The sequence below is a fragment of the Cydia fagiglandana genome, chromosome 2 (assembly GCF_963556715.1).
Source record: "Cydia fagiglandana chromosome 2, ilCydFagi1.1, whole genome shotgun sequence".
In the NCBI taxonomy this organism is placed as follows: domain Eukaryota; kingdom Metazoa; phylum Arthropoda; class Insecta; order Lepidoptera; family Tortricidae; genus Cydia; species Cydia fagiglandana.
Window position 1 is genome coordinate 8,589,969 of NC_085933.1, and position 25,525 is coordinate 8,615,493.

At 35.2% G+C, this 25,525-nt stretch overlaps 1 protein-coding gene across 1 annotated transcript; it reads left to right on the forward strand.

Annotated features, from left to right (window-relative positions):
• Positions 1 to 19,637: 19,637 nt before the first annotated feature.
• Positions 19,638 to 21,094, forward strand: LOC134679605 (uncharacterized). The gene is made up of 2 exons (XM_063538557.1): positions 19,638 to 19,702; positions 19,831 to 21,094. Exon 2 carries the CDS (start codon positions 19,838 to 19,840, stop codon positions 21,020 to 21,022), a length of 1,185 nt encoding a protein of 394 aa, XP_063394627.1. The 5' UTR covers positions 19,638 to 19,702; positions 19,831 to 19,837; the 3' UTR covers positions 21,023 to 21,094.
• Positions 21,095 to 25,525: the final 4,431 nt, after the last annotated feature.

Consider the following 25,525-nt stretch of genomic DNA (forward strand, 5'->3'; position numbering starts at 1 on the left):
ATGACGTATAAATAACAATTTCACTGCGTGTGCTAAGTATCATAATCGTTGCAGACTTATCTTGGTCTAACTCTACATAATATCCATACATCCATGTATAAATCATATATGTACTGTTAGGTACATGATCCCCGATTTCAAAAGCCGCTTTATACCGAAAGCGTATTGTAATAAAATAGCTCCAATTCGATGGGCGTAAATAAACTTTACCTATTAACACGTCAAAATTGCCGTTTAACAAGATCGGAAGGCAGTAAATGAAGATTAAACGTACCGATACCGACCAGCCAAACTCCTCAATGACTTTATGGTATTAGTTCTCAACATCTCTAACCCTTTCAATCAGAATGTGTTGCGATATTACTTGGCGGGAGATACCACAAGTTATTTATTAAGAGAATATCTAATAGTCCATATGAATATTTTAATCTATTTTAGGAAGTTAAATATATTTTTGCTGATCATGAGATGTTCCTTGTATTCTTTGCGTTAAAGGACAACGGTAGGAAAACCGCAACTCTCGAGGTGTATATTATGTGCTTCTTTCTATGTAAAATATTAATGTAGGTTCTACAAGTATTTATTTAGGAAACTATAATTATGTACAGAAAATTTTGACTACCCAAACTAATGACTTGTGTCATATAAATTGCCGTGGTTATTTAGGGGCTCAACGATATAAACCTGTCAGTTGTTCGGAGCTGTCTAGGGGCCCACTGATTAACAGTCTGCCGGACGGTATCGGCCTGTCAGTTAGAACAAAATTTTGACAGTTCCGAACAACTGACAGGCCGATACTGTCCGGCGGACTGTTAATCAGTGGGCCCCTTTATTTTGCGTTATACTGACAGACCGATATCGTCCGGCGGACTGGTAATCAATGGGCCCCTTTACTATTTATGGATTTTTGCCAGATTTGCTGGTCAAGATATCAGTTAATTTAAACTTTACGGTGAAATAACGTTAATAATAAAAAAGAGAAAGTGCGAAAAATAAAAGATACTGAAAGTGATTGACCATGTAGTCCAAATTATCTACCCATTTATAATGGACTAGTGACCCGCCCCGGCTTCGCACGGATTACACAAAACCTTAACAAATCATACACCTAAAACCATCAACTAACTCAAGAATCACTCCATTGCTAGGTGAATACCGCATGAAAATCCGTTCAATAGTTTTTGAGTTTATCGCGAACATACGTACACACAGATAGACGCGGCGGGAGATTTTGTTTTATAAGGTGTACCTATTGTGTAATCACAGATGAGGTTAGGTTGTATACCGATGTGTGGGCAGTGACAATCGAACGCCAATTTTTATGTCACCCGTAACGGCCCATTGCTAACGCAAATTTGCAAAATTATGTACGAGTATTCACTTGAAATTATTTACGTATCAATGGAATGTAACCAGCGTTGTATGAAAGCAATAAAACTGGTAACTTAATGTTCGGGGACACTTACGGATTGCGTTTAACAAGTAATCCATTAACTTTTGTGTGCACACTGAACATTATGAGCGTACATAATATATCATATATTAAAAATAAACTTACATTATATGTTTGACAATTCGTCACATAAAAATACTATCTTATGAAATATTTGTTACAAGTATACAAACCTTTTTAGCATTAGCTGAAATAATCCAGTAACTTTGTCGAATTTTGTAACCTGGCTATTTTGCGTCAAATCCGGTAGTTCTGGTTTTTTGCAGGCTTGTTTATGATGTTGGCCCAATGAATAATCCAAGTTTGTGACCTCGAGCGCCGAACGCAACTTTGTCAAAAATCGAATAAACCGCAATTTTTTTTAGATTTGGGCGATTATAACCCTAAAGTACTAGTTTTTGATAGTAACTTCCTAGGGCGTTTTTAAAGTAGACTAAATTTGCTACAATAAGACACTAGAGTTGTCTCTGTACATTTTTATTATTTTCCGAGATAAAGCCTTTCAAAATTTTATAATTTTACATCAGTTCTTAGGTATAATATAAGGGTTAGGTAGGTAATTTATATGAAATTCATCACCGCCACGTCCTACAAAATATTTATTTTGAATATTTTTTTTTTTTCAAAATAGGCAGTCATACATTTTTTTATGGAATATAAATATTTTGTAAAACTTGGCGGTGATGAATTCCATATAAATTACCTACCTAACCCTTATATTATAGCTAAGAACTGATGTAAAATTATAAAATTTTGAAAGGCTTTATCTCGGAAAATATTAGATGTACGGAGATAATTCTAGTGTTTTATTGTAGCAAATTTAGTCTACTTTAAAAACGCCCTAGGAAGTTACTATCAAAAACTAGTACTTTAGGGTTATAATCGCCCAAATCTAAAAAAATTGTGGTTTATTCGATTTTTGACAAAGTTGCGTTCGGCGTTCGAGGTCACAAACTTGGATTATTCATTGGGCCAACATCATAAACAAGCCCGCAAAAAATCAGAACTACCGGATTTGACGCAAACGCAAAATGTATAATTTTACTGTATTAAAATTAATGTTGTACGTTACGTAGCCATGTCATTTGGTGACACATTTTGTGACAGTTTTGTTTGGTTCTATGAGTCTATTCTACGTCTCTACGCCACTGCTCGGAAATGTGGCAATAGATGGACTAAATTTTGACTAAAAAGTAGCACACGGCACTCATAAATCAACAGTTAAACTACTAAACTTTTACTTGACACTCACTCAATAAATATATACATAATTAATTAATTTTCTCGAAGTAGCACTTTTTAATGACTATACTGCAAAACGTAATTCAAGACCAAAAAAAGTGAGACAATGTTGCCATTGCAATAATTTGTTTCTAAATTGTAAATTCCTTTTGATAAATAGTCACGCTAAGATAATTTATTCATTAGTAATTTTACTCCTACTATTTAAAAAAGTACTTTTATTTATTTATTTGTACATAAATACAAGACGCGCTAGTAAAAAAGTGGCAACATTTCTTACTTTTTTTAGTCTTGAATTACGTTTTGCAGTATAGGCTTAAAGTCTTATATCATCGAGGGCTTGCCATGACGGGTCGGCCCTGAAACTAACTCGTCCATCTACCTATTGGTCACTTTCTATTCTAGTCTCTTCAACAATGTAGGTACTATTATTATACGTCTGTGGATTAAAAAGAAAATACACCTTTCTCAAATAATAATCCATACTAATCCATACTTAATATTATAAACGCGAAAGTGTGTCTGTATGTCTGTTACCTCGTCACGCTTAAGCCGCTGAACCGATTTATTTGAAATTTGGTATAGAGATATATAGTTTGAGTCCCGGGGAAGGACATAGGATAGTTTTTATGTCGGAAATCATCCTTGAAGAGAGTGCAAAGGGGGGTGGAATTGGAAGAGTTAGTGAATTGCCTAATACTTAATTGAAGTAAGCAATGCGCGAATTGATACTTTAGCTGCTGTCACTAATTCCACGCAGACGAAGTCGCGGTCAAAAGCTAGTAAATAATAATTTTAAGAATGTGACTGTTTCAATGCGATTTAAAATGACAGTACAGACAGTCGGTAGATTATACTATAGGTACATTAAATACACATAACTGAGAAAAAGATACCACAGACCTAATAAGGGCTAATTATATGAAGCTTGTGGCAGCAACTCATTCCTTATGCATTCAGCGCGCCTTAATGCCTTCATTACCAGTTTAAAGTATTAAGCAAACTTGGAGAAGCAAGCATCTCACCGAGATTTCTTTAAGTGGCTCTTCAGAGGCTTCTTTCAATATACGGCAGCATTTAAACGGAAATAATTTTCCAATTTCACTGAAAATAAACCCTGATATGTAGGTACGTAACCGTACAAAACCGTTAGTAAAAAATGCTATTCTGCTCAAAATTGTTATAAGTATACCAAGCCGTGGAAAGAGTACATAAGGGCTATAGTGGAAAGAGTACATAAGAGTACATAAGGGTTGGTCAAACCAACTTGTCAGTAAATAAGAAAAAAAAACTATACTCATCCTTTTCTTTTGGGTGTTAGTACTAGTGTACCTAAGACAAAGATAGTATGATTCTCTCTGTCTATGTTTGTAATAAGACAGTCCTTTGGCAAACTATACTTATAAAAATTTTCCTTATAAAAACATTTTCATCATAGCAACATTTATATTTCTATAATAATAACCCAGGTTTGACATTTCGTAGACTTTACATCTTTTCCACTATTACATTTTTTTGTTAAAGTTACCCTGGAGCATTTTTGGTGCCCCACGTGTAAACAACATAAGAAAATCTACACGTGATACGATCTAACCTAATAATATGAAAAACAAACATCTACTTATCAGAAAGGGTTCGCAAACGAGGGTGTATAGTGTATTTATATTTACATAAAAGTCCGAAATCGAAAGCTAATGTAAGGTCCATTTTAATGTCTGGAATTCATATTGTCCCCGTTATTTATTAGTAGACCCCGTATTTTTGATGCCCTTGACACAAAATCAACTTCACGCTGAATACAGACTGATTCAAATTTGTTTATTGTAGTTTCATTGCGTAAGTAGATATTATTGTCCATTCTCACAAGATCAATTACCGATAGCCAATAATATATTTTTTATTAAATTAATTATCACCTAAAAAAACATTATGTCAGAAAATTCTGAGGAGTTATTATGGAAAAGTTACGCTGCTATTTAAAACGTAAAGGGGCCCACTGATTACCATGCAGTTCGCCGGATGATATCAGCCTGTCAGTTAAACGCAAAACTTGACAGCTCCGAACAACTCACAAGCTCTGATAGGTATCGTCCGGCGAATTGGTAATCTGTAGGCCCCTTAAAGAATTTACTTTTTATTTCACAATTACTTTGGAATAATACCCAATGTGTTTGTGTGATAGGTTCTACATAACTACGCCTATCGTAAATCCCTACATACATACCATACATTTATTATGCCAAATGGATACTGTAATGAGAATAAGACCATAAATTCAGACCCCATATAGTGTTTGTCAGAATTACCTCAAGCGTAGAGGTACTATGTTTCAGTTAATTTGTGTCAAGTTAAATGGTAAGTACCTTAAGATAGGGAATGGTTGCGGCTTATAGAAAGGGAGTTTTTCTCCCTTCAAAGAGCAATTGGGAGGTGTTAATGGACCGGTATTAGAACCATGCTTATGAGTTTCATTAGTACTGAAGCCGCGAGCGATTCATGTTAGAACGTGCCTTTATTAAAAGCGACGTGATTGTTTTGGAAATTACTCAATAAAGGGAAGGTGTGCCGTGTGCCTTACTTATTTTACTGAAAAGGTTTTAGTGTTTATAGCAGTTAAATAAATAACATTTTCTTTTCAATAGGTATTTTGTTTTTAAAATCCTTTAAGCTTAAACCGATTAACGATTGTTTACCTGTCCTCAATGACGAGTTTCTAAAACTTTATTTATTATGTTTTATCAGAGACCGATTTACGGACAGGTACATATTTATACCCTTGAATGGGCTTGAATGGGGTATCACGGGTTTTATTTGTTGGATCTATATCCGAGCACGAAAGAACTGAAAACGAATTACAATAATAAAATAACATTGAAAATTAAAGCAGGCGGCGTAGCACCATGCCTGTCACGTTCTAACAAGTATGTAAGTGCGAAAGGGACGCGCATAGTGATAGGTGATAAAAACCGGGCAAGTGCAAGCTAGACTCGCGCACGAAGGGTTCCGTACCACAATGCAAAAAAAGGCAAAAAAAAACCGGTCACCCATCCAATTACTGACCCCGCCCGACGTTGCTTAACTTCGGTCAAGAATCACGTTTGTTGTATGGGAGCCCCACTTAAATCTTTATTTTATTCTGTTTTTAGTATTTGTTGTTATAACGGCAACAGAGATACATCATCTGTGAAAATTTCAACTGTCTAGCTATCACGGTTCGTGAGATACAGCCTGGTGACAGACAGACGGACGGACGGACGGACAGCGAAGTCTGAGTAATAGGGTCCCGTTTTATCCTTTGGGTACGGAACCCTAAAAATGGAACCGTGCTGCGCCCGCAGGGTCCATCTAAAAATCGACATTTTTGGGGCTGTTCTGTTTTATCTGTCCTTCAGCGGGCTCTATATGTATCATGCCCAGGACAGTCAGGACCCATGAAAGTAAACGGTTAAAATTTGCTCCAATGATGAGTTTATTATTGTCACTACAACAACAATTAATAAATAAATAAAAATGAAATTATACCATATACTAGGGCCAGGTTTTAATATGTATTTGTAACTATGACAACAAAAGATATAGAAAAAAACAAACACAATTTCTAAAGTAATGAAATAAACTATTCAAATGACTGGTTAATAAACTTAATTTCACCAGTAGTAGGTAGTTTTTGACCGCCATAACTAAAAAAAATAGAGTTTTGATTGCCAGCCATTTAGTTTAGAACTAGCTCTATGACTTTTACTTATTATTCCGTAATACCGAAAAAATGAGTGCGAGAGAAGTTGGTTTTCGGTGCGCTCGTGTAATTTATGTATGACGGCGCAAATGCCAATTTATTGCTGAGTAATGGCGCCGTTTGGAGATCTGCAAATGGGCTAGTCGAGCAAGAAGAGAAATGGATCTAAACGTGCGCTGCTAAATGTATTTATAATTTATCGAACGTGTTAAAAATACAAATTTTTATGTTCGAAAATAAATCTAACAACTTTTATATTTCCGATTAAAAGGAATTTGATAGCATCAACATATGGGCGATAACGATAGCGAATGGGAAGTTGGAAGCCAATGACGAATTCGCGTTATGCCCAATCTCAATCTCGTTTTAAGAACCGTTATAGATAGACAGATGAAATTTACTGACATTTATTTTGCTATTATAGCTAAGAACAAAAATAAATAAATATTGTATGACAATCTTACACAAACAGATCTACTAAACTCAATAAGGCTTGTGTTAAGGGTACTAGGCAACAACATTGAACCCACGGTGTGTCTTAGGTAAAAAACATTGTTCGTATGTATTACGTCCTTTATTTCAATGTATGAAAATGAAGCTGCTTCCCTAAGCCGATTTTCTTGGACTTTCAGTTGGATATTTTTTCAGAAAATATCTATTTAATTAAAAATAGTTTATAAAGAGATTTATTGGTTTGAAAAGGCTCATATTTTGTCACTGAGGAGCTAAGCCGCGTACGGACAGACTGACAGTCAACCATGGCGAAAGTTAGTGTTCCTTTCTAAGCGGAACCCTAAAATCAGCGGCATGTGGTTAAAATTTTACCACTCATCATCGGTCCTGTGCGTAACCTTAATTCGTATGCACAAACTCATAAAAAATAAGATAAAACATATGTAGTAAACATATAATGTATACGTATTAAAATCATAATAAGCACGAAATAGTGGTTCCTGACAGGTTGTTTTCAGCCAAGTATTTTTGTAAAGAAGTGGCCTAGGGCATTGAAAGCCTTAGTAACTTTTTCTTGAGTATGTGAAAAATTAAATAATACTTTTTCCAATCTTATGCAGTAATAATTTAGTATTTGCGAACTAAATTTAAAATCAGATACGTATTCAGTAACTTGGCTTTCGTGTCGCGTGTCTCATCCTAGACGACAATCCCCGCGACCGCATCTCCAGAGCCGTCGCGCTACAAGTAGGATTGCCTCCCAATTGAAATCGGTAAACACAAACAAGAAAATCATTATGACTAAAATTTATTCGTTTGCCAGGTCGCAGATTACAGTTTGTATTTATACTAAGGATCGCTTGAATGAAGAAGCAATTTATCCGCTAAAATGAAGTTTCAAAATTTAATACCTCGCCCCCGGTAACTTACAGGATTCGGCCTTTTGATCCAGTGGTCGTTTACAAATTGCTTTTTCTCATATTTCGCTCCATTTCCCCTGGACTAAACAATATCAAATTATAGATATATTACGGATGTTTCTATTTGTATGTATTTCCTGTGATTCTCATATTAAATGAAAATGGCCGAGTGCTTGTTGCTGCATAGATAGCATCAGCATATTTTCTTCCACAATTTCCTATTTAGTGCCTCTTCCGGCCAGTTGTTGAGAAAGGTGTCTAGGTCATCCCGCCATCTCCGTCTGGGTCTTTTTATAATATTAATCTTACTAATACAAAACATGACTAGATGCCTTAAGATTTCGCCCTAAAAATACGTTTCTTCAGTGATATAGGCAGTTGATGCCGTATAAATGTTACAACAATGGTTGAACAATGGGTCGCATTTAATCTAACTTTCTTCTTCGCTTAGTCGGCAAACAAGGAGAATGGCCACACCCGCACGAGGAAAACATGATGGCCTTTAATTAATTAGTGGGTATTTTCTTATATTTTGTGACGCACTCAAACATTACTAGATTATGTTGCTTGTAACATTGGAGATTGGTTTTACTACATACACAAAGCGAGAAAGCTACGACATGAACGATGTGTTAATTGTTTAACAGCTTCCTAGCCTAATTAGTGGCTGTGGATGTTGTAACAGATATTACAGGTACTGCCTTTCGTGAACCAGAGATTACCTGTGGCAGGATTGGTCCTTAATAGGACCCAAAGATATTTATTTTTAGGGGAGGGGGGGCTCTCAACTTTATCTTGATGTCTAAGAAAAATAATAATTTATTGACAAAACTTTATTGCTAATCTAGAAGTTAAGCTAGGCCTTGACATCGTTTTCGTATAAATCAGGGATGCCGAAATAATTTATGGTATAATGACATTGTTTCAAAGTAAAAATATATAAAATAAAAATATGCACATCACGCTTATTTAGCGCTTAATCTGCTGAATAGAGTTTGTTGAAATTTCGTATCTTTAGAGTTTGAGTCAGGGAAGGACATATGGTAGGTTTTATCCCAAAAAAAGGGAGGTAGGTAGAAGTTTGTAAAATCAATAATTATGCAATTTGCAACCGACTTATATATAATTCGGTATATATCTTTGATTTAGTTGAAAATTGTACCTACTTACATAACTAAAATAGTTATCTAAAAATAATACAGTCTAATGAGTAACATCAACATCAAAAAGATTAAAAACTAAAACTAAAAACTAAAATTAAAAACTAGACTAATCTAAATTAAAATAAATTTGGCAGCATTCCTTATATAATAACCTGGCAGCATTCCTTCGCTGCAGCATTCCTTATTCTCTTACACCAAAACGTTAAAAATATTGTTTCACAACTTAAATGTTTAAAATGTAGTTTCAACTACAAAAGAATAACCAACGACCAAATAAATCGGAAAAACAAAGGGATTTGTAAAAGATCAAGCCCGAAGATCAAAGACAAATAGGCAACTACTAGTGTCTTCATGCAAGCAAGTGCCGCCACTTGCTTTCACAGACTTGGCGTAAAGCCTCAAATATTTGTTTCTTTGAGGACCCTCGATTTTGCCTTAAATAGGGTTGCTTTTTCAAATATTTTCCTCTTTCATGTGGCTTTATTAAATATGTATTTAAAGGGGCCCACTGATTAACAGTCCGCCGCACGGTATCGGCCTGTCAGTTAGAACAAAATTGTGACAGTTCCGAACAACTGACAGGCCGATACCGTCCGGCGGACTGTTAATCAGTGGACCCCTTTATGCATGTGCATTACATTAGCACGTGTATTTTACAACGTTTTACAGTAAACATGGCCCTTTAAATTTTTTACATAGGCACGTATTGTCCTTAATCCCGCCCGAGGGCGGTAAAATAGCACCATAGGTACGTGCTGTAAAATGTTTTTTATTATCAATTACCAATGGTAATCCATGTCAACTATACAAATTGAGTACGCATATTCGATTGTTAGATTACCAATACGGCCAAAAAATGATGCAGCGACAACACAGATGCAGTTATTTCAACAGCAATGCCCCAAATAAGTAAGAAACATTTTTCTGCACAAATGCTTGCAGTGAGTGTGACGCTAAGCGTTTTGAGAGCAATCGATCACGGAGTGGTCGCCCGGGGCAGAGGCGGCTGCGCCAATACTCCAGCAGGTTGTTAACTTTAGCATTCTTTGTCGTTTAAACGACTACGGAAATGAGAATAAGAGAATGTTCTTTTTTATGACATAGGTAAAACTGATCACACAATGTAATCGATTGCTTAAAAGAAGATTACCTATACTTGCATGGCTAAAAAAATCCATCCAAATTTTTGAGGCATCTTTTTGCATTTTTCTTTCGTGTACTTTATGTACTCTCATGTACTTACACTCGAGTTAAGTAGGTAGATTTAATAGTACGTACTTAATAGTTTTAATTTGGATAAACCAAGTTATTCATTACACTATAAATTATGTAGTCATAATCCATAAAAGACGAACGTAAATATTCTCAGTTTTGAGACTCAGATTGAGCATAGGAGGCAAAAGCTTAAAAACTCACTCACGTCATTCGGCCCAATTCGAACAATGCTTTTATAAAATATCACAGCGATACCACAGAATCAATAATAGTATTAATAGTACTACCGTACAGAAAGGAAACTTCCTACAAAACCGAAGTTTGACAGCGATTCAGGGTCGAATCATGCTGTCCCTTTCTAATATATTGCACTATCCTTTTCGGCTATTTAGGGTTGTCAAAATTCAAGCCATTATCTTATCTGTGGTCGTGCACACAAAGGGACGTCAAGTTGTGTCAACCCTTATAATTGCTCGGAGCAATGCTGAGCCGAGCGGAGCCGAGTTTGCCCGAAGTCAGGAGTTTCGCACCCCTGACGCTACCATACCGATTTGTCAGTGTCAAAAGTGTAGTTTATGGCTGAAGAGTTGACACTGACAGAATCTGTGTCGTATCGCTGTGACATCTTATAAGCATTGTTCGATTGGGCCGATTGACGAATGTGGTTGTCTGGTCGGTGTTGCCGATGTTCGTTAGGCAAGTGACGGTTCATCAATAGTCTAGTGATTTGAACGAGAAGTGCGCCCTTCAGTTTCACAAACGGAACATAGCTACGAATACATTCGGAATATGCAACAATAAGATGTTCATTGTTAAACTAGTTTTCTAACTCGTGTTCCTTAAATATTTATGAAGTTAATGATTGGAACGGTTAAGATATTTAGTTGGAAATATGATTGGTGCATTATTGGTGCAGTCACAACGGTTTTAAACGGTGGATGTAAGTAAACATTTTGATGGTATATAGCGACGATTTTTATCATCCAAACATGTTGGATCATTTATAACAATAAGTTAATTGTTTGTTAGGTACAGTCAGCAGCAAAAGTTGCTAAGCGGGCCGTGTTAAAAATGATCTTGATGCGACTTTTATTTTAAGAGAATTAGAGCGTGTCAAGGTCATTTTAACACCTCGGCCGCTTACCAACTTGTCCTGCTGACTGTACTTCAGTTTACATAATTAGAAATATTTATATTGATACAATACTTTGCTCACTGTAATGCTTAGCTATCACAGGGCCAGTATATCTTTTAAACCGTCCACAAAATATTGACGTTGTCGTTGCAGGCATTGTTTGCGCTATGCATTTATCAAGAGGCGAGTGTCACGCCAAAAATGGCAAAAACTGCTTCATTCTTTATGAGCGGCTGGGACATAAGAGTAAACCTAACAGCCACCTTTTATCAAACAGTTAACATTTGGAAAGCGCTTGCTTATTACTCACAGTTTTCGTTAATAGTTATTTGTTTTACAAGGGAGCAAAGTTGTTGTTTAACTCCTCGTACAAACAAGAAAAACAATCAAGCAGCAAGCAGAAGATTCCAACGAAAAGGGGAATCTTGAGCGTTATGAGGATTTCAAAGCACGACGGTTAAACAATTGCTTCCGAATATATATTTTTTACAACACCGACTCGAGAAATGTACTAACTGTAAAACATTACAAATCAAATTAAAGTGAACGTTATTACCTAAATATTTATCATCATCACACACACAGCATCAAGTCAATGAAACCAGCCAACATGAGGAAAAAACTCAAATATGCATGAAATTACTTTGCCACTTTTGTAAATGAAATGCAACTTTATCATCAGTTTTTGAAGAACAAAGAAAGCCCTTAAGCTAGTGCAGCGAAAAGATAATTTGTTTCAATTCTGAATCGAACATTAAAAAATATTGTGTGCACTTTCGAACTAACTAATTTTTCAATAAAAATATTAAGTGTTAGTAATATTTAGCGCCAGTAGCCTTTACATTTAGACAACGTTGATAAGAGATGAACCTTACACGAAATAGCAAATTGTGCAACTGTGTTTAAAACTTTTTCATCACACTTGCTCGTAAATGTTGCCATAACTAAGTAGACACCGCAATCTTCTCGCGTTGTCAACGCTATAAGACAAGATAGGTGGAGAAGTAATTGGAATAAGGAAATCTACATTCAGTATAGAAGTGACATGTGTTGACTGGTGACATCTGATTATGTAACTTGAAATGTTTTTTGACGTGATAAAGTCTTATAAATCGATGAACACCGGTAGCATGCACGAAAAAGTGTCACGTTGTGGACAGATCTCCATGGTAAAGTTACGGCCACGTTTTCTTATGACGTTATCACGCAAAATTATCGTCCGTAAACCGACTTTACAGATAACCAAATGTTTTGTATCAACATTATTATTTGGATAATATTTCAGGATAGGTAACGTAAAATGGGGTGAGTTGGGTGAAATTTGACTTTCAAACCTCTATAAAATTTTATTTTTACATGTGAAAACTGAATGGTGTATATAATAAGTGGTTCGGACGTTTGTATTTTAGTTTGTATTTTATTTTGGGTAGTTCCATTTCATAAATTTGACGATAAAGAGGAAACCCCACCTCACCCCGTAGTGCCTCGTATTTGGGGTGAGAGGGGTTTTCATACAAAGGTGATTTTGGAAGATTGTTGGATCGATTTTTATTATTATGCGTATTACTATAGCCCCATTTTAAATTGGAATACATTATTTTTGTAGCAGTAGCCTTAAAATCCCTTCTCACCTTCTCTTCCCATTCATAACCCAACTCCCCCCGCGAAACCTACTCACCCCTTTTTACATACTGTTTATTCTCCTTTCAGACAATAAATCCAGTATTGCATAAATTATATTTAATAATTAGTATTTAATATTATTATTTAGTATTATTTAATATTTGTAAAATGTAATTGAGCTCTATATTTATTGTTTCGTTCTTACATAACCTTTGTTTACGCCATACATTTATTAGGAGGCAAGTGTCGCGCCAAAAACTGGCCTCATCTTTATGCGCGCCCGGTACACGGCAATTAGGTGACCCATTTGCCAGAATTTAGTTGACTGCCAGTAGCGGAACTTGAAACCGGCTTGTAAGTGTATGTTAATGATAAGAGCATGTGTGCATAGCTTAAGTAAGTAGACCCACGTAACTTATCATATTGTATTGTCTGTTAGTCCACTGAAGCGGTTGTTGCGCTGCTTGTGACTGACCAGTCGAATCGGCTTATCTTTTTAAACTTTCAACACAATCGGCTAGGATATGCATGAAACATAGGTAAATCTGTCAAAATCAATTAGGTACATAGGTACTCATTAAGTCATTATTTAGGTACAGTTATTTTTCGATTTATAAATGGGAATAAATAATGTCATAATATGTCAGTAGTCTACTTTTCCCTAATAATTTTATATTGCTTTATTTCAAGCAAGATGAGAATTAACTTATACTTGGTCAAGCAAATCTTGTCAGTAGAAAAAGGCGCGAAATTCAAATTTTCTATGGGACGATAACCCTTCGCGCCTACAATTTTTAAATTTGCCGCCTTTTTCTACTGAAAAGATTTGCTTGACCATCTATATTTTAACTGGGGTCAACAATTTTACATGCCTATAAACTTCATAGGTACGCAAAGGTACAAAAAACATTATATTATATCTAATTATGCAGGAGAGGAAGGTGCTTACAGTGATAGATAGATAACTGAATTTTTGTATCCAAGCATCTTTACGGAAATCAAAGAGAATTAAACCACTACGTTTTAACGGAAATTCAGTAACTTTCAAAAAAATCAGTAAGTAAAATAACCTATTAGCATTTAAATATTTTTTCTAACTAAAATTTCATAAGCGTGACATCAGTCATCATCATAGAATTGAAATTCTAAAAAAAAAACAACGACCGAAGATCATAAATCCAAAAACAAGTAAAACAGTAAAACCGCATCCATTTAATTAAAGCAAAAAACCTGTTGAAAAAATATTTTTAGCTGAAATGGAACAATTGCGTCGCTCGCAACACTAAACCACGGCAATTACCTTGGTTTTGACTGTAGAACAATACAGAACACTCGCCCGGCCAACGATGCGCCCATCAACGTAAAATTACTTACACAATATAAACGACAATGCTTCGCAGCCTGAGATTTATTCGCAAAGTTTTTTATTGCACGATGACTTGTTTGTCTGAACAATGTTACGTAAAAAAAACCTTTATATAAATACTAGACACATTGACACCTTCAGGCAATACTGAGTGGTTTTCCCAGTCCTTTCAGGCTTTTAATTAAAGTAACCAAATGAATCGCTCGAGCAACTTCCTAAATCCATTGGTCGATCCTCGGAAGTCAAATCCGGTATTAATTCGCCGCCGATACCTCTGTTATAGTATAGCATTAAAGATAATATATATTTAAATATATGTACCTAAGTAATTAGGTAGATACTGCGAATTCAGCGACCCATTTTCGACGTTACCAGCTAGCCGAGTTGAATACTCATTATACTGAAGTTTACTATCTCGGTTCCAAGTGCGCTTGGAATGTATCTTTGATTATTAATGTTAGTGTAGTGTTAATTACCTGGGAAAATATTTGGTCTATTTCTATTTTGGGCTGGATATAACGTTCATGAAAGCCAACTAAAAGAGGGATAGCAGGTATTTTGTTTCACATTATTATATTTTAATCCCTCTAGTGGAATCCTATTATAACCTGAACTGAGGTGCGTAGCGTGCGGCGTGCGCGCAAGATTCGATGGCACGTTTAATTTATTGTTGCTGAATCACCGCTAATACTTATAGCTTTATTTTTCTATACTAAGTGTAGGTAACTGAACAGATGTAAGTTTATTTTAAAATAGGTCATCGTATAAAATATTCCTTAATAAGTAATCCTTTTTTTGATTACCTTACAAAATGTTGAACTGGCAATCATAGTCAGAATTTGAGTAATTTACTTTTAAAATGTTATATCTTTATTTATCTATATTGTTTTTAAATTGTTAATGAGTAGTATAAAGTCAATCGCTTAAAAAACTGCTTAAAAACCACACTTTTTTATTGAAATACCTATATGCTTGATCCATACTTTTGGCCAGAAGTGTATCTATCTAGCTTGATTGTAGTTACTACATAGCGATCTTTCATGCAGGTCTAATAATTCTGGAGTCCAGTACATTCCTATCCCAAGGCGTTTGTCTCGCAATAGACGGACCAATTCGAACAATGCTAATAATATGTCATAGGGATATTATAGGAACCGATCTGTCAATGTCAAAAGTGACGTTTTTTGTTGAAATGTCACTTTTAACACTGACAGATCGGTATTGTACCGTTGTGATATCTTATAAGCATTGTTCGTATTGGGTGGAGAGCCGCCACTATCCCTCAGGCAAGCTAAAGCAATGTAGCCAACATAAAACATTTTCTTGTATGATTCACTGTAATATCGTATTGTTACACGTCATAACCATTTATATTTATATAGCACCAAACAAATTTCCTTCTAAAGTACCTATTTGAATTTTAAGTCAATTGACAATTTTTTATCTTCCGTGAAGCTCGTATCTATTATTTAAATGCTTTTTATAGTTTTTATGGTTTTACAAGCGCGCCCATTCTTTATTTTTGGTCACCTTTCCTTCAAAGTATCAATTCTAAGATCAAAAGAGATCCAATGAATAGTTTTTTAATTACTTACAATTAATTGATAGGTACTGTGTAACATTCTGACAATGTTATGTACACGGTAATAATAACTATAATTATTCTCTAATTTGGCCAAAATCTTAATTGCAGCATGGCCATTCAAATGTGAAGGAAACAAACTTGGGAAAGTATGTGTTATATTTTTCTGTAATAATTAAAAATTTAAGTCGTATTCTAAATTCTGAGATGTAAAAAAGCATAATTTTAAAAGTTCAATCCTTCCACAATTGCACACGGCATACATGCTTTTCTTACTCGTAAGCAAAATTTTCCTAGTGAATTCATGGCTCTAAGTCGTTCGGAGATGTTTAAAAATGTAAAGTGTAGCCGACGACGTATATCGCGGGCGTCCCGATAAACATCCCCGGGCGGCCGCAGTGCTTTGTTTACGTTCTATGCGCGACTACGTGATGTATTTAGGCTACATGCCCATTGTGGGGACGGAACGTTAAATTTTCACAATATTTTTTAACGGCCAGATTATCCATTCAACATATATATACCTACCTAGGACTCGTAGTTATATGTGGTTCATATAATGTGGACGTAAGGAGACTCGTTCAAATAGTAATTTCTTGTTATCATTATGTGTTATGGGTTCTGTCAACTGTAAAATTTTTGGTTAAAGAAAAGTTGACACTACTGACATCTATTGGATGATATCAATTAGACATTATGGCTCCTTTACACGATGGCCCAGCAAGCTGGTCATGCGATGGTTATGGTTAGGACTTCTCTATAATGTGGCCCAGCGCTGGACCTGCGAGATGGCCATGCGAAGGTTAAGGCTCCTTTACACACGATGGTCTAGTGATGGACCAGCGGAATGGCCATGCGATGGTTGTGAGCACGCACTATGGAATGGGCGACGTGTAGAACTGTAGATGCGTACGCACCATCGCTGGCCCACTACGTTTGATATGCGGTCGAAAATCCGACTCCGTGGCTATCCTATCGCCATTCCGCCGCGCCATAAGTCATCCGATACCATGCACTACACTAGCTCTCTACACGCTGGCCCATCTTAGTAGGCAGTATAAATAGTATGATGGCCCATTGTGTAGAGGAGCCATTGCACATTGATGCCAAGTAATTACTATCCGATTAGACCTCCGAAACTAATGCTTTTTTTTTTGGGCCGGAGCGTAATACATATATATTAGTTGTGAGCATTTTTAAAACTATATCAAACAAGAAGCAATTTATTTTTCGTCCGACGAGATAAAAATGAAAGAGAGGAACAATATTTTTGTTCATTACTTATAAATAGAATATAATAGCCTTTATTTATAAGTAAAATAGAAAATGTTCTTGTAAATAGTATGTATGTATAGTAATGGACGCGTTACTTAAAAGAAAAACCGGCAGCGCTTGCGTGATTACGGTTAGCTAGAAATAGGTAACTGCCTGCCTAGGTCTTGGACAAGGTAAGGACTAAGGGAAATTGTCGTAGTTTAAGGGCCTATTCCAAATTTAAACGTTTTTCAAATTATACTAGAACTAAAAAAAAATGCGAATTGAAGTAATTCATGGGTAATTAATTACACGCTAACTTCAGGTACGGGTTACATATGTACCTATGATATGTGACTGCAAATATAAATATATAACATAAAAACCAGCCCCGTGCTACATAAACTGTAGCAGTAATAGGTAACGCATAACTAAGTAAATATTGTTTAACTATCAGGCCAATTACAGTTTTAGTTATCAGATCTCATTCAGATATGATACTTATCTGTCAGTGTCCAGACGTATTTGGTTGAAGAAAGGTCACTTTTGACACTGACAGATCAGTATCATATCGGAATGAGATCTAATTTATAAAACTCGAATTGGCCTGTATACTGACTGACCGTTTTCTTTATTCCAAAATCTATCAGAGCTACCCAATTATATACATAGTTGAGTGTAGTATTGTAGAATCAAAAGTCGTAAATGAATCAAAATTATTAAAAATACATTCGCGGGATGGCAAGTAGGTATTTCGTCTAAATGCGGCGTAATACCGTAATTACGGCTTCGCGTATATGAAGCAATTTAAAAAGTGAGATTTGCGCAAGAGCTTTAATTAAAGTTGATCAAAGAGCCGACACCGACAGCTAGAGGGGATGACTGAATCAACTGAATCCAACTAGGCACGTATTTAAAATTTAAAATATGACGATTTCACAACATATTTAAATTATTACACGACACCAATCAGTAGTATAGTTATCATTTAGACTTATTTTATTGAGATAGAAATGGCAGGGCAGGGGGAAATGGCATTCTATAACGGGTTTCCCTTTGTATATTATACTATATTTTTGAAACCATGTAGTGACGTAGCTCTAGAAAGAAATCAAGATTCTGCAGTACAAAGTTGAAAACCGCAACGGACTTCGCTCCGGAGTGTCAACGTATAGCCTACGTCCCTGTCGTTAGAGGGCCTACCTCTAACCACGTTCGGCGTGTTGCCTCCCTGTCACACTTACGTACGAATTTACAAGTGCAACAGAGAGGCAATACGTCGAACGTGGTTCGCGGAAGGCCGTCAGTTACTGAAATAAGTACTCAAGGTGTGTGAAGCGCTCACCCCGGAAACTTTTAATAACGCCTGCCGTTACTAAGGAGCAAAGTTCAAAATAACAAAATTATTTAGAAACCACCAAAAGGAGTATCATATGAATTGTATCGGTGAGTACCTTTTCTAAGTGGTAGATGAAAAAGTGATACTTTTATTAAAAGAGGTACTTATTATAAGAATAGCTACCTACTCGTAGTTACAGAGCTATAGAATCCTCTTAGCGTGAAAGTATTGAAGCGAACATAATACAAAACTCGCGAGTTTTAATAAGTAGGTACTTAGTGAGTGCTCGCAAAATAAATATCGAGGAACCTAGTAACAATAATATGCCTCAAAATGGATACTTAATATAAACTATTATTGACAGTGTGTACTATAAATAGGTAGGCCCTATGTAAAGATATGCCTGCTAGCTGGTTAGTCACTTATTAATTTATAACTATGTATTTACATGTTGGTACATAAACATAATTATGTATTTATGTACCAACATGTATTTGTTTGTTTATCCCAGTAAGGCCTAGTTAGCCTCAGGCTTGGATTTGGACGGTCAGATGGCATCTGACAGATGGCACTTGCTATCTTGCTTGCTATAAAAAAATGTGCCTACGCCAATTCTTGGGAATAGTTGCCAAGCGGACCACGGGCTTTCAATAAGCCATAGCACAAAAACCGAGACAATGCAAGGAGCTTAATTTACTCATCATAACATTCATAACATTATAAAAAAATTATAAAAATGATGAAACATTAGGTGTAATGTAAGTATAAACTACTGTGCATTTTAACAAGTCTAATCGTCTTTATCTTTATGAAACGGGTTATGATTCAAATGTAGTGTTTAAACTAATATCAAATAGGAGAATTAGTTTTACTACTTATGTTCTTAGTTGTTTCATACACTAACCATAATAAAATGTTACTATACATACAATACTATTTATACATGGTTTAAAACTCTTTAATAATAAACAGCAATGCAACAATATGTCTATCTGCCTATCTGCGCAGTGCGCACCCAAAGCAGACAGGTGACATTCCATCCCGTTTACACACATGCGTTGTTGAGATATAGCGCGCTCTTTCGTCCATCGAGGTCTGCTACCCCTCCCCTCTTGCCACAGCGTTCGCTTCCCCTCGTAACCCTCGTTCAGTTCGGCGGCAGCGTCTGTGATAGATTGACGGCACGTATTTACGTTCAGTAAACAGTTTTTAACACGTTAGGTGAGTTCCATTTATTTAATAACTAAAGGTATTATTCGCTTTCACTATTCGTAACATTAATTGCTTTACCTATCTATTTTTTTAACGTACCTATTTAGTTACATATATTGCTCTGATTATTGTTCCAGTGTAACAATGGCAAAAATCGAGGGTGATGAAAACGAAAAGAATGCACTTGATTGCCAACATCAGGATATTTTACGAACAATTTTTGAAAAATGTAAATATGAAAGTGTTCATGGTTTGCAGAGACCTTTAGAATTATATAGAGAGAGGGTTTTGTATTACACTGATACAACAGAACACGTATTAGATGCTGTATTGAACTCTGAAAACGTTAGCTATCGACCTGATTTATTTGATCGAGCTGTTATAAATGATTCATTAAAAACAATGTATGCGCAGCAAGAGTCATTTTCGTTTAATGATATTTATGAGAAAATAAAAGATAAAGTTAAGGTACCAGACTTAAACAGTTTTTGCCGTGCTATGAAGCAATTGGGATATAAACCGATGAATACTAATTATGGGAATATTATAGTCGAAGATCCTAAACTTGCTTACGAACGATATCTTTTTCTTAAAAAGATGTTTAAGTTAAGAGCCGCTTCCAAAGCGATTTACTACATAGACGAAAGAACAATAGACTTGAACAAAACTTTTAAAAAGCCTTGGCTTGATAATGAAGATGTGACCAATAATGAAGGATATGTTTTTTTCCATGTTGTATCTAGAAACGGACTGGAAAAAGGATTATTTTGTAACCAAGCTAACGCGGAAGATTTCAGTAAATGGATTAGTGACATTGTTTTGTCTTTTATGAAAGCTTCAAGTGTCATAATAATGGATAACAGTCCGCTACATGGAAAAACAGTTATTGAACCAATATCTAGGCACCATACTAAGGCCGATATGTTAAGCTGGTTACAGCGTAATAACATTCCATGCTCGCCGAGTATGCGTAAAGCCGAATTATACGATCTCATTGCACGATGTCCCGTTAAGGATAGGCAGTATCAACTAGATCTGATTTTTCAAGCCCATGGACATGAGGTTCTACGCCTTCCAGAAAACTATCATGACCTGTCTATGACCGAACTATTGTGGGAACATATCCTTTCGAGCGCATTCTCGTTTGAAACTACGAACGTTTTCAACTTAAAAACGAAAGTGTACAATGCCATAACAACCATTCGCCAGGAAAAGTGGCTTCAGTTCGAAACAATTATTAAAGACACCGAGAATAATATATTCGTCGTAGATCAAGCCATCGAGCAGGCATTGGATGCATATGAAATTGATCCAAGAGATGTTATGTAACTAGGGCGCAATATGTATTTTTTTGTACGTTTCCATAATTAACAATGATGCCCATATGTATGTAAGAAAACAATTAAACAATACAAATAAAGGTTTTTTCTTATTTCTGTTTTTTTTATTGCCTATATAAACCAACACATAATCGTTGCGATTTTCCTACTTTTCGCACTTGCACAGATTATATAATTGTTTTGCACTTGTAAGATACTTAGTTTTATCCCACAAATTATCCCCTAAAAGTGAAAAGGGAGGTGGAAGTTTATATGGAAAATAAATAACCGCTGTAGATGAAATCTTTGATTTAATTGAAAGTAATACCAAACTTGAAATATAACCTAAACTTAAACAATTATTAAAGCAAGAAACGAAATGTGACTTTAGATCAAAAGTTTTTATGTAAAACCTGATGATATTTTTAATACAATTAAGATTACCTACTTATTGCTATTTGTGACAAGAATGTTTAAGATTAATAAGTTTTAAGATACTCCAAATTTTACCGAAAGTTGACGAATAATAAATGCGACGACAAATTAAACATTTGCTCTTAACCGAAAAGGTTACGAATGGTTCCGTACCCAAAATTATAAAAACGGAATCCTTATACATAGTTTCGACATGTGCGTCTATCCGTCCATCCGTTCGTCCGTACGTCACAGTCATTATAATCGGAAACTTTAAGCTATATTTTAGTGAAATTTGACTTTGCATGTAACTAAAAGTAAAATCAAAAACTATATAAGAATTCAACGAATGGCACAAAGTTCAATAGGTTATTTAAAAACAACTTTAAGGTTTCTTCATAAGTTTTTGATTAAGTGAATACTTTTAAGAATAATCGCCCTCTAACTTTTGAACCGGGGGTACAAAAAATCTAAACAAAAATTAAGAACATGTAACTTATAAAAAATATTTCCCAAAAAATTGTTTTGAACATGCTCAGTTGATATAGGTATTAAAATTGTTTTTTTCCAAAAAAAAAACTTCTTTTTTAGGTTTCCGTACCCAAAAGGTAAAACGGGACCAAATAGACAGTTGAAATTTTCACAGATGATGTATTTCTGTTGCCGCTATAACAACAAATACTAAAAACAGAATAAAATAAAGATTTAAATGGGGCTCCCATACAACAAACGTGATTTTTGACCAAAGTTAAGCAACGTCGGGCGTGGTCAGTACTTGGATGGGTGACCGTTTTTTTTTTTGCATTTTTTTTCCGTTTTATTTATTTTCATTATGGTACGGAACCCTTCGTGCGCGAGTCCGACTCGCACTTGCCCGGTTTTTTGTTAGAAAGACGTAAATGCTCAGAATATACACCCTTTTCTTGTATGGCTTTTTCATATAATATGAAGGTACAGAACAGACATAAATCGAAGGATACCGTGACTTCTATTTTACCTACTATCATTTACTTAGTTTTCTATGCAATGAAATCCTTAATAAGGTAAATTCATAATAAGTCATGTCATAACAAAATCATGACTTCCAATTTACAGACTTCATAATTTCCTTTGGTAGGTACTAGCTGTAAACAAAGTTACCGCGGAGTCCCGAGAAATGACATTGCACATTTTATTTCACCACTTACGGTGTGCGGGCGTGCGCTGCGTCCTACATCCATGCTATTAAAGAGTAATAAACTTTGTTATGCCTCATAATATGCGAAAAGTCTAGTTAGGTAACAATTTTTAAGTCATTAGTTACGACGCAAGCTCTATTTGCAATAGTTTATTTTGACTTTGGTTAAAAGCGGTGGCTATTTTACAACTTATTTTTAAGACCGATGCTTAGCTTAGGATAGTCAAGTCAAGGCAAATAATAAATCTCTGGAACATCAAACTGCTAAGCTGTCATATTTAAGAAGGCAGGCAAGAAAATCACCTGTAAGTATGTGTTTGAGACTAGGCATTCTGTTTTATTTATTTCAATATTTACTTTACTAAAGAAGTAAGTAGTTCACTTCCTTACTACCTTACCTTAACCTAAGTAACCTGGTGTATTTATTTTTATGTAATCTAATAAATATGTATCATACAAAGAGATACGTATCTATAAATATCTATCGACTAAACATAACTAAACATAGTATTCTATTGACAACCATATCAAGGAAAAGTTTATGTGCCATGGAATGGGAGTCATGCGATAGTTTCATTCGCAGTGGGGTCACGCGACCCGCCAGACTCACTGAGTACAACTAAAATACCCGCCATTTGTCACCTGCACCCTGCACCTGAATAACTTTAATCATAAATACCTTTATACCAGAATAAAGCCAGGGACTAAGGTTTGCTGTAGTCACTGGCCAGCTTTAGTTGGTCTACACAAGTATAGACAGCTTTAACAGTCCACCCTCTTACAACACGTAAGAGACACGTAAAAAAGTATAAGAACGAGACATAAGTAAGGTCATAGATCTCACTCTATGCTATGGCTTGAAATGATAACTGAACCGGGTCATCTTAGTCGCTATAATCTTGCCCAAAGCGGTGAATTTTTCAATTTAGCCTTTAATTTAAAAATCAGTACTATAATGGTTTACATTTTTTATTAGTTTATTCATTCCACAATGAAGAACTTCCCGTACTATTTTTGCTACAATTACCTGAACATTTCCGAGTATATTGAGAAAAGAATACTTATACTACCGGCGGAGATAAAATTGGAAGAAAGCATAATGTAATTTTTATACGCTGTTATACTTACCTATAGGTTAAGTAAAATCTGATTGCAAACATTCGGAGAGACATTCATAATCCCTTTATCCAATAAGCCTCGAAGCGTATTTCGAACAAAAGAGTGAGCAGTTAAAATCCCAAGGTAAAAAAAACACGTTCTCGACGATGGCGCTAAGCCACGTAATTTTAATGTAGGTACCTATAGCTATTTTAAGTTGTCAATTTTTGCCAGAGCTTCGACTGCTTTAAGCCGATGATCGAGGAAGCTTGGACTGCCGACTTCGGGCACTTTTTGCATAATAGCTTCAGTAAGCGCATTAAGTGTATCAAGACATATTGTTAAGGGCAAGTATACATTCTGGTCGCGTATATATCGGTGGAGATTCGCCTGATACTTCGTTCAAACCATAATAAATAATGTATCAAGCCGTGGCATTGCTCCTCCTGTATTTACTTGTGTATCATTTCTACCCGCAGACCGAAGGTGTCTAAGGAAAGTGTCTGAAGGTTGATCTTTCGACTGTCAACAGTGAAATTTCTTCAACCAGAAACATCACTTTTGACAGCTGAAAGATCATACCTATCAAAAATAAATCCAGACCATATTCATTTTAAACTGTTATTACAAATTAACCTTCAGGTAGGTAATTATTACAAAACTGACTCTGCCAGTTTATTTGTAGTTAGTTTTTCCTTGCCGGACTAAATTACTGAAATGTTTTTGGTAGGCTGACTGCTATTCCCTGACACTGCGGGGTTGCGAACTGCATCGCAGCCATAATTTTGTTTTTAGTTTTAAGATATATTTTGTATTAATATGTATGCTAGTTTTAAGGTATTTATCTATGGGCCAATAGTTGCCTGAAAATAAATGTTTTCATTTCATTTTCATTTCATTTTCATTTCATTTTCATTTCATTTTCATTTCATTTTCATTTCATTTTCATTTCATTTTCATTTCATTTTCATTTCATTTTCATTTCATTTTCATTTCATTTTCATTTCATTTTCATTTCATTTTCATTTCATTTTCATTTCATTTTCATTTCATTTTCATTTCATTTTCATTTCATTTCATTTCATTGTTATTGGCCACTACATAGTAATTGGCCACTCTTAACAATAAGGCTTCAATTGGCTAGTTTATTTCCGATTTGTTAGGAGTGGCCAATTAATATGTAGTGGCCAATAACTATAGCAGTTACAGCTTTTCAAGACTAGGAATCATTTTACATATATTGAATAACATATGAACATAATAAATTTCGTATGTATTTATCATCATCATCATCATCTCAGCCATAAGACGTCCACTGCTGAACATAGGCCTCCCCCTTTTTTGGGGGGTGAATGCCATAATCGCCATAAATTTTAAAGTATGTATTTATAATATAAGAATATTTGATCATAATTATGATATTGATATGATACAATAACGTTAACAATATTTTAAAAACATGTTACTATTATTAGGTATATATGAAAAAGAAATCACCGACATCGACATTAGTATTCCAACTTTGCTAATAATACTTTACGCGGAATTTCTCAGCGCTAACCATTTCATATAAAGAGGTTGTTCAACAGAAAAAGTTGGCAAATTTGTCTCGCCCGGGGCACACATTATCTCCGCTCGTATTACATTATAAATGGGTGTGATTTAGCAGAAGCTTTCGTTGCGGGCAGAGAACACCTTTGTTAACTTTAACCATATAGGGCCATTTCAAGCTAATTAATTACGATTTTTCAGTTTTGTCTACCTTTTATAAATTTTAAAGTTAGGACACCCATCCTGAAGAAACTTGCAATGTTTTATTTTAAT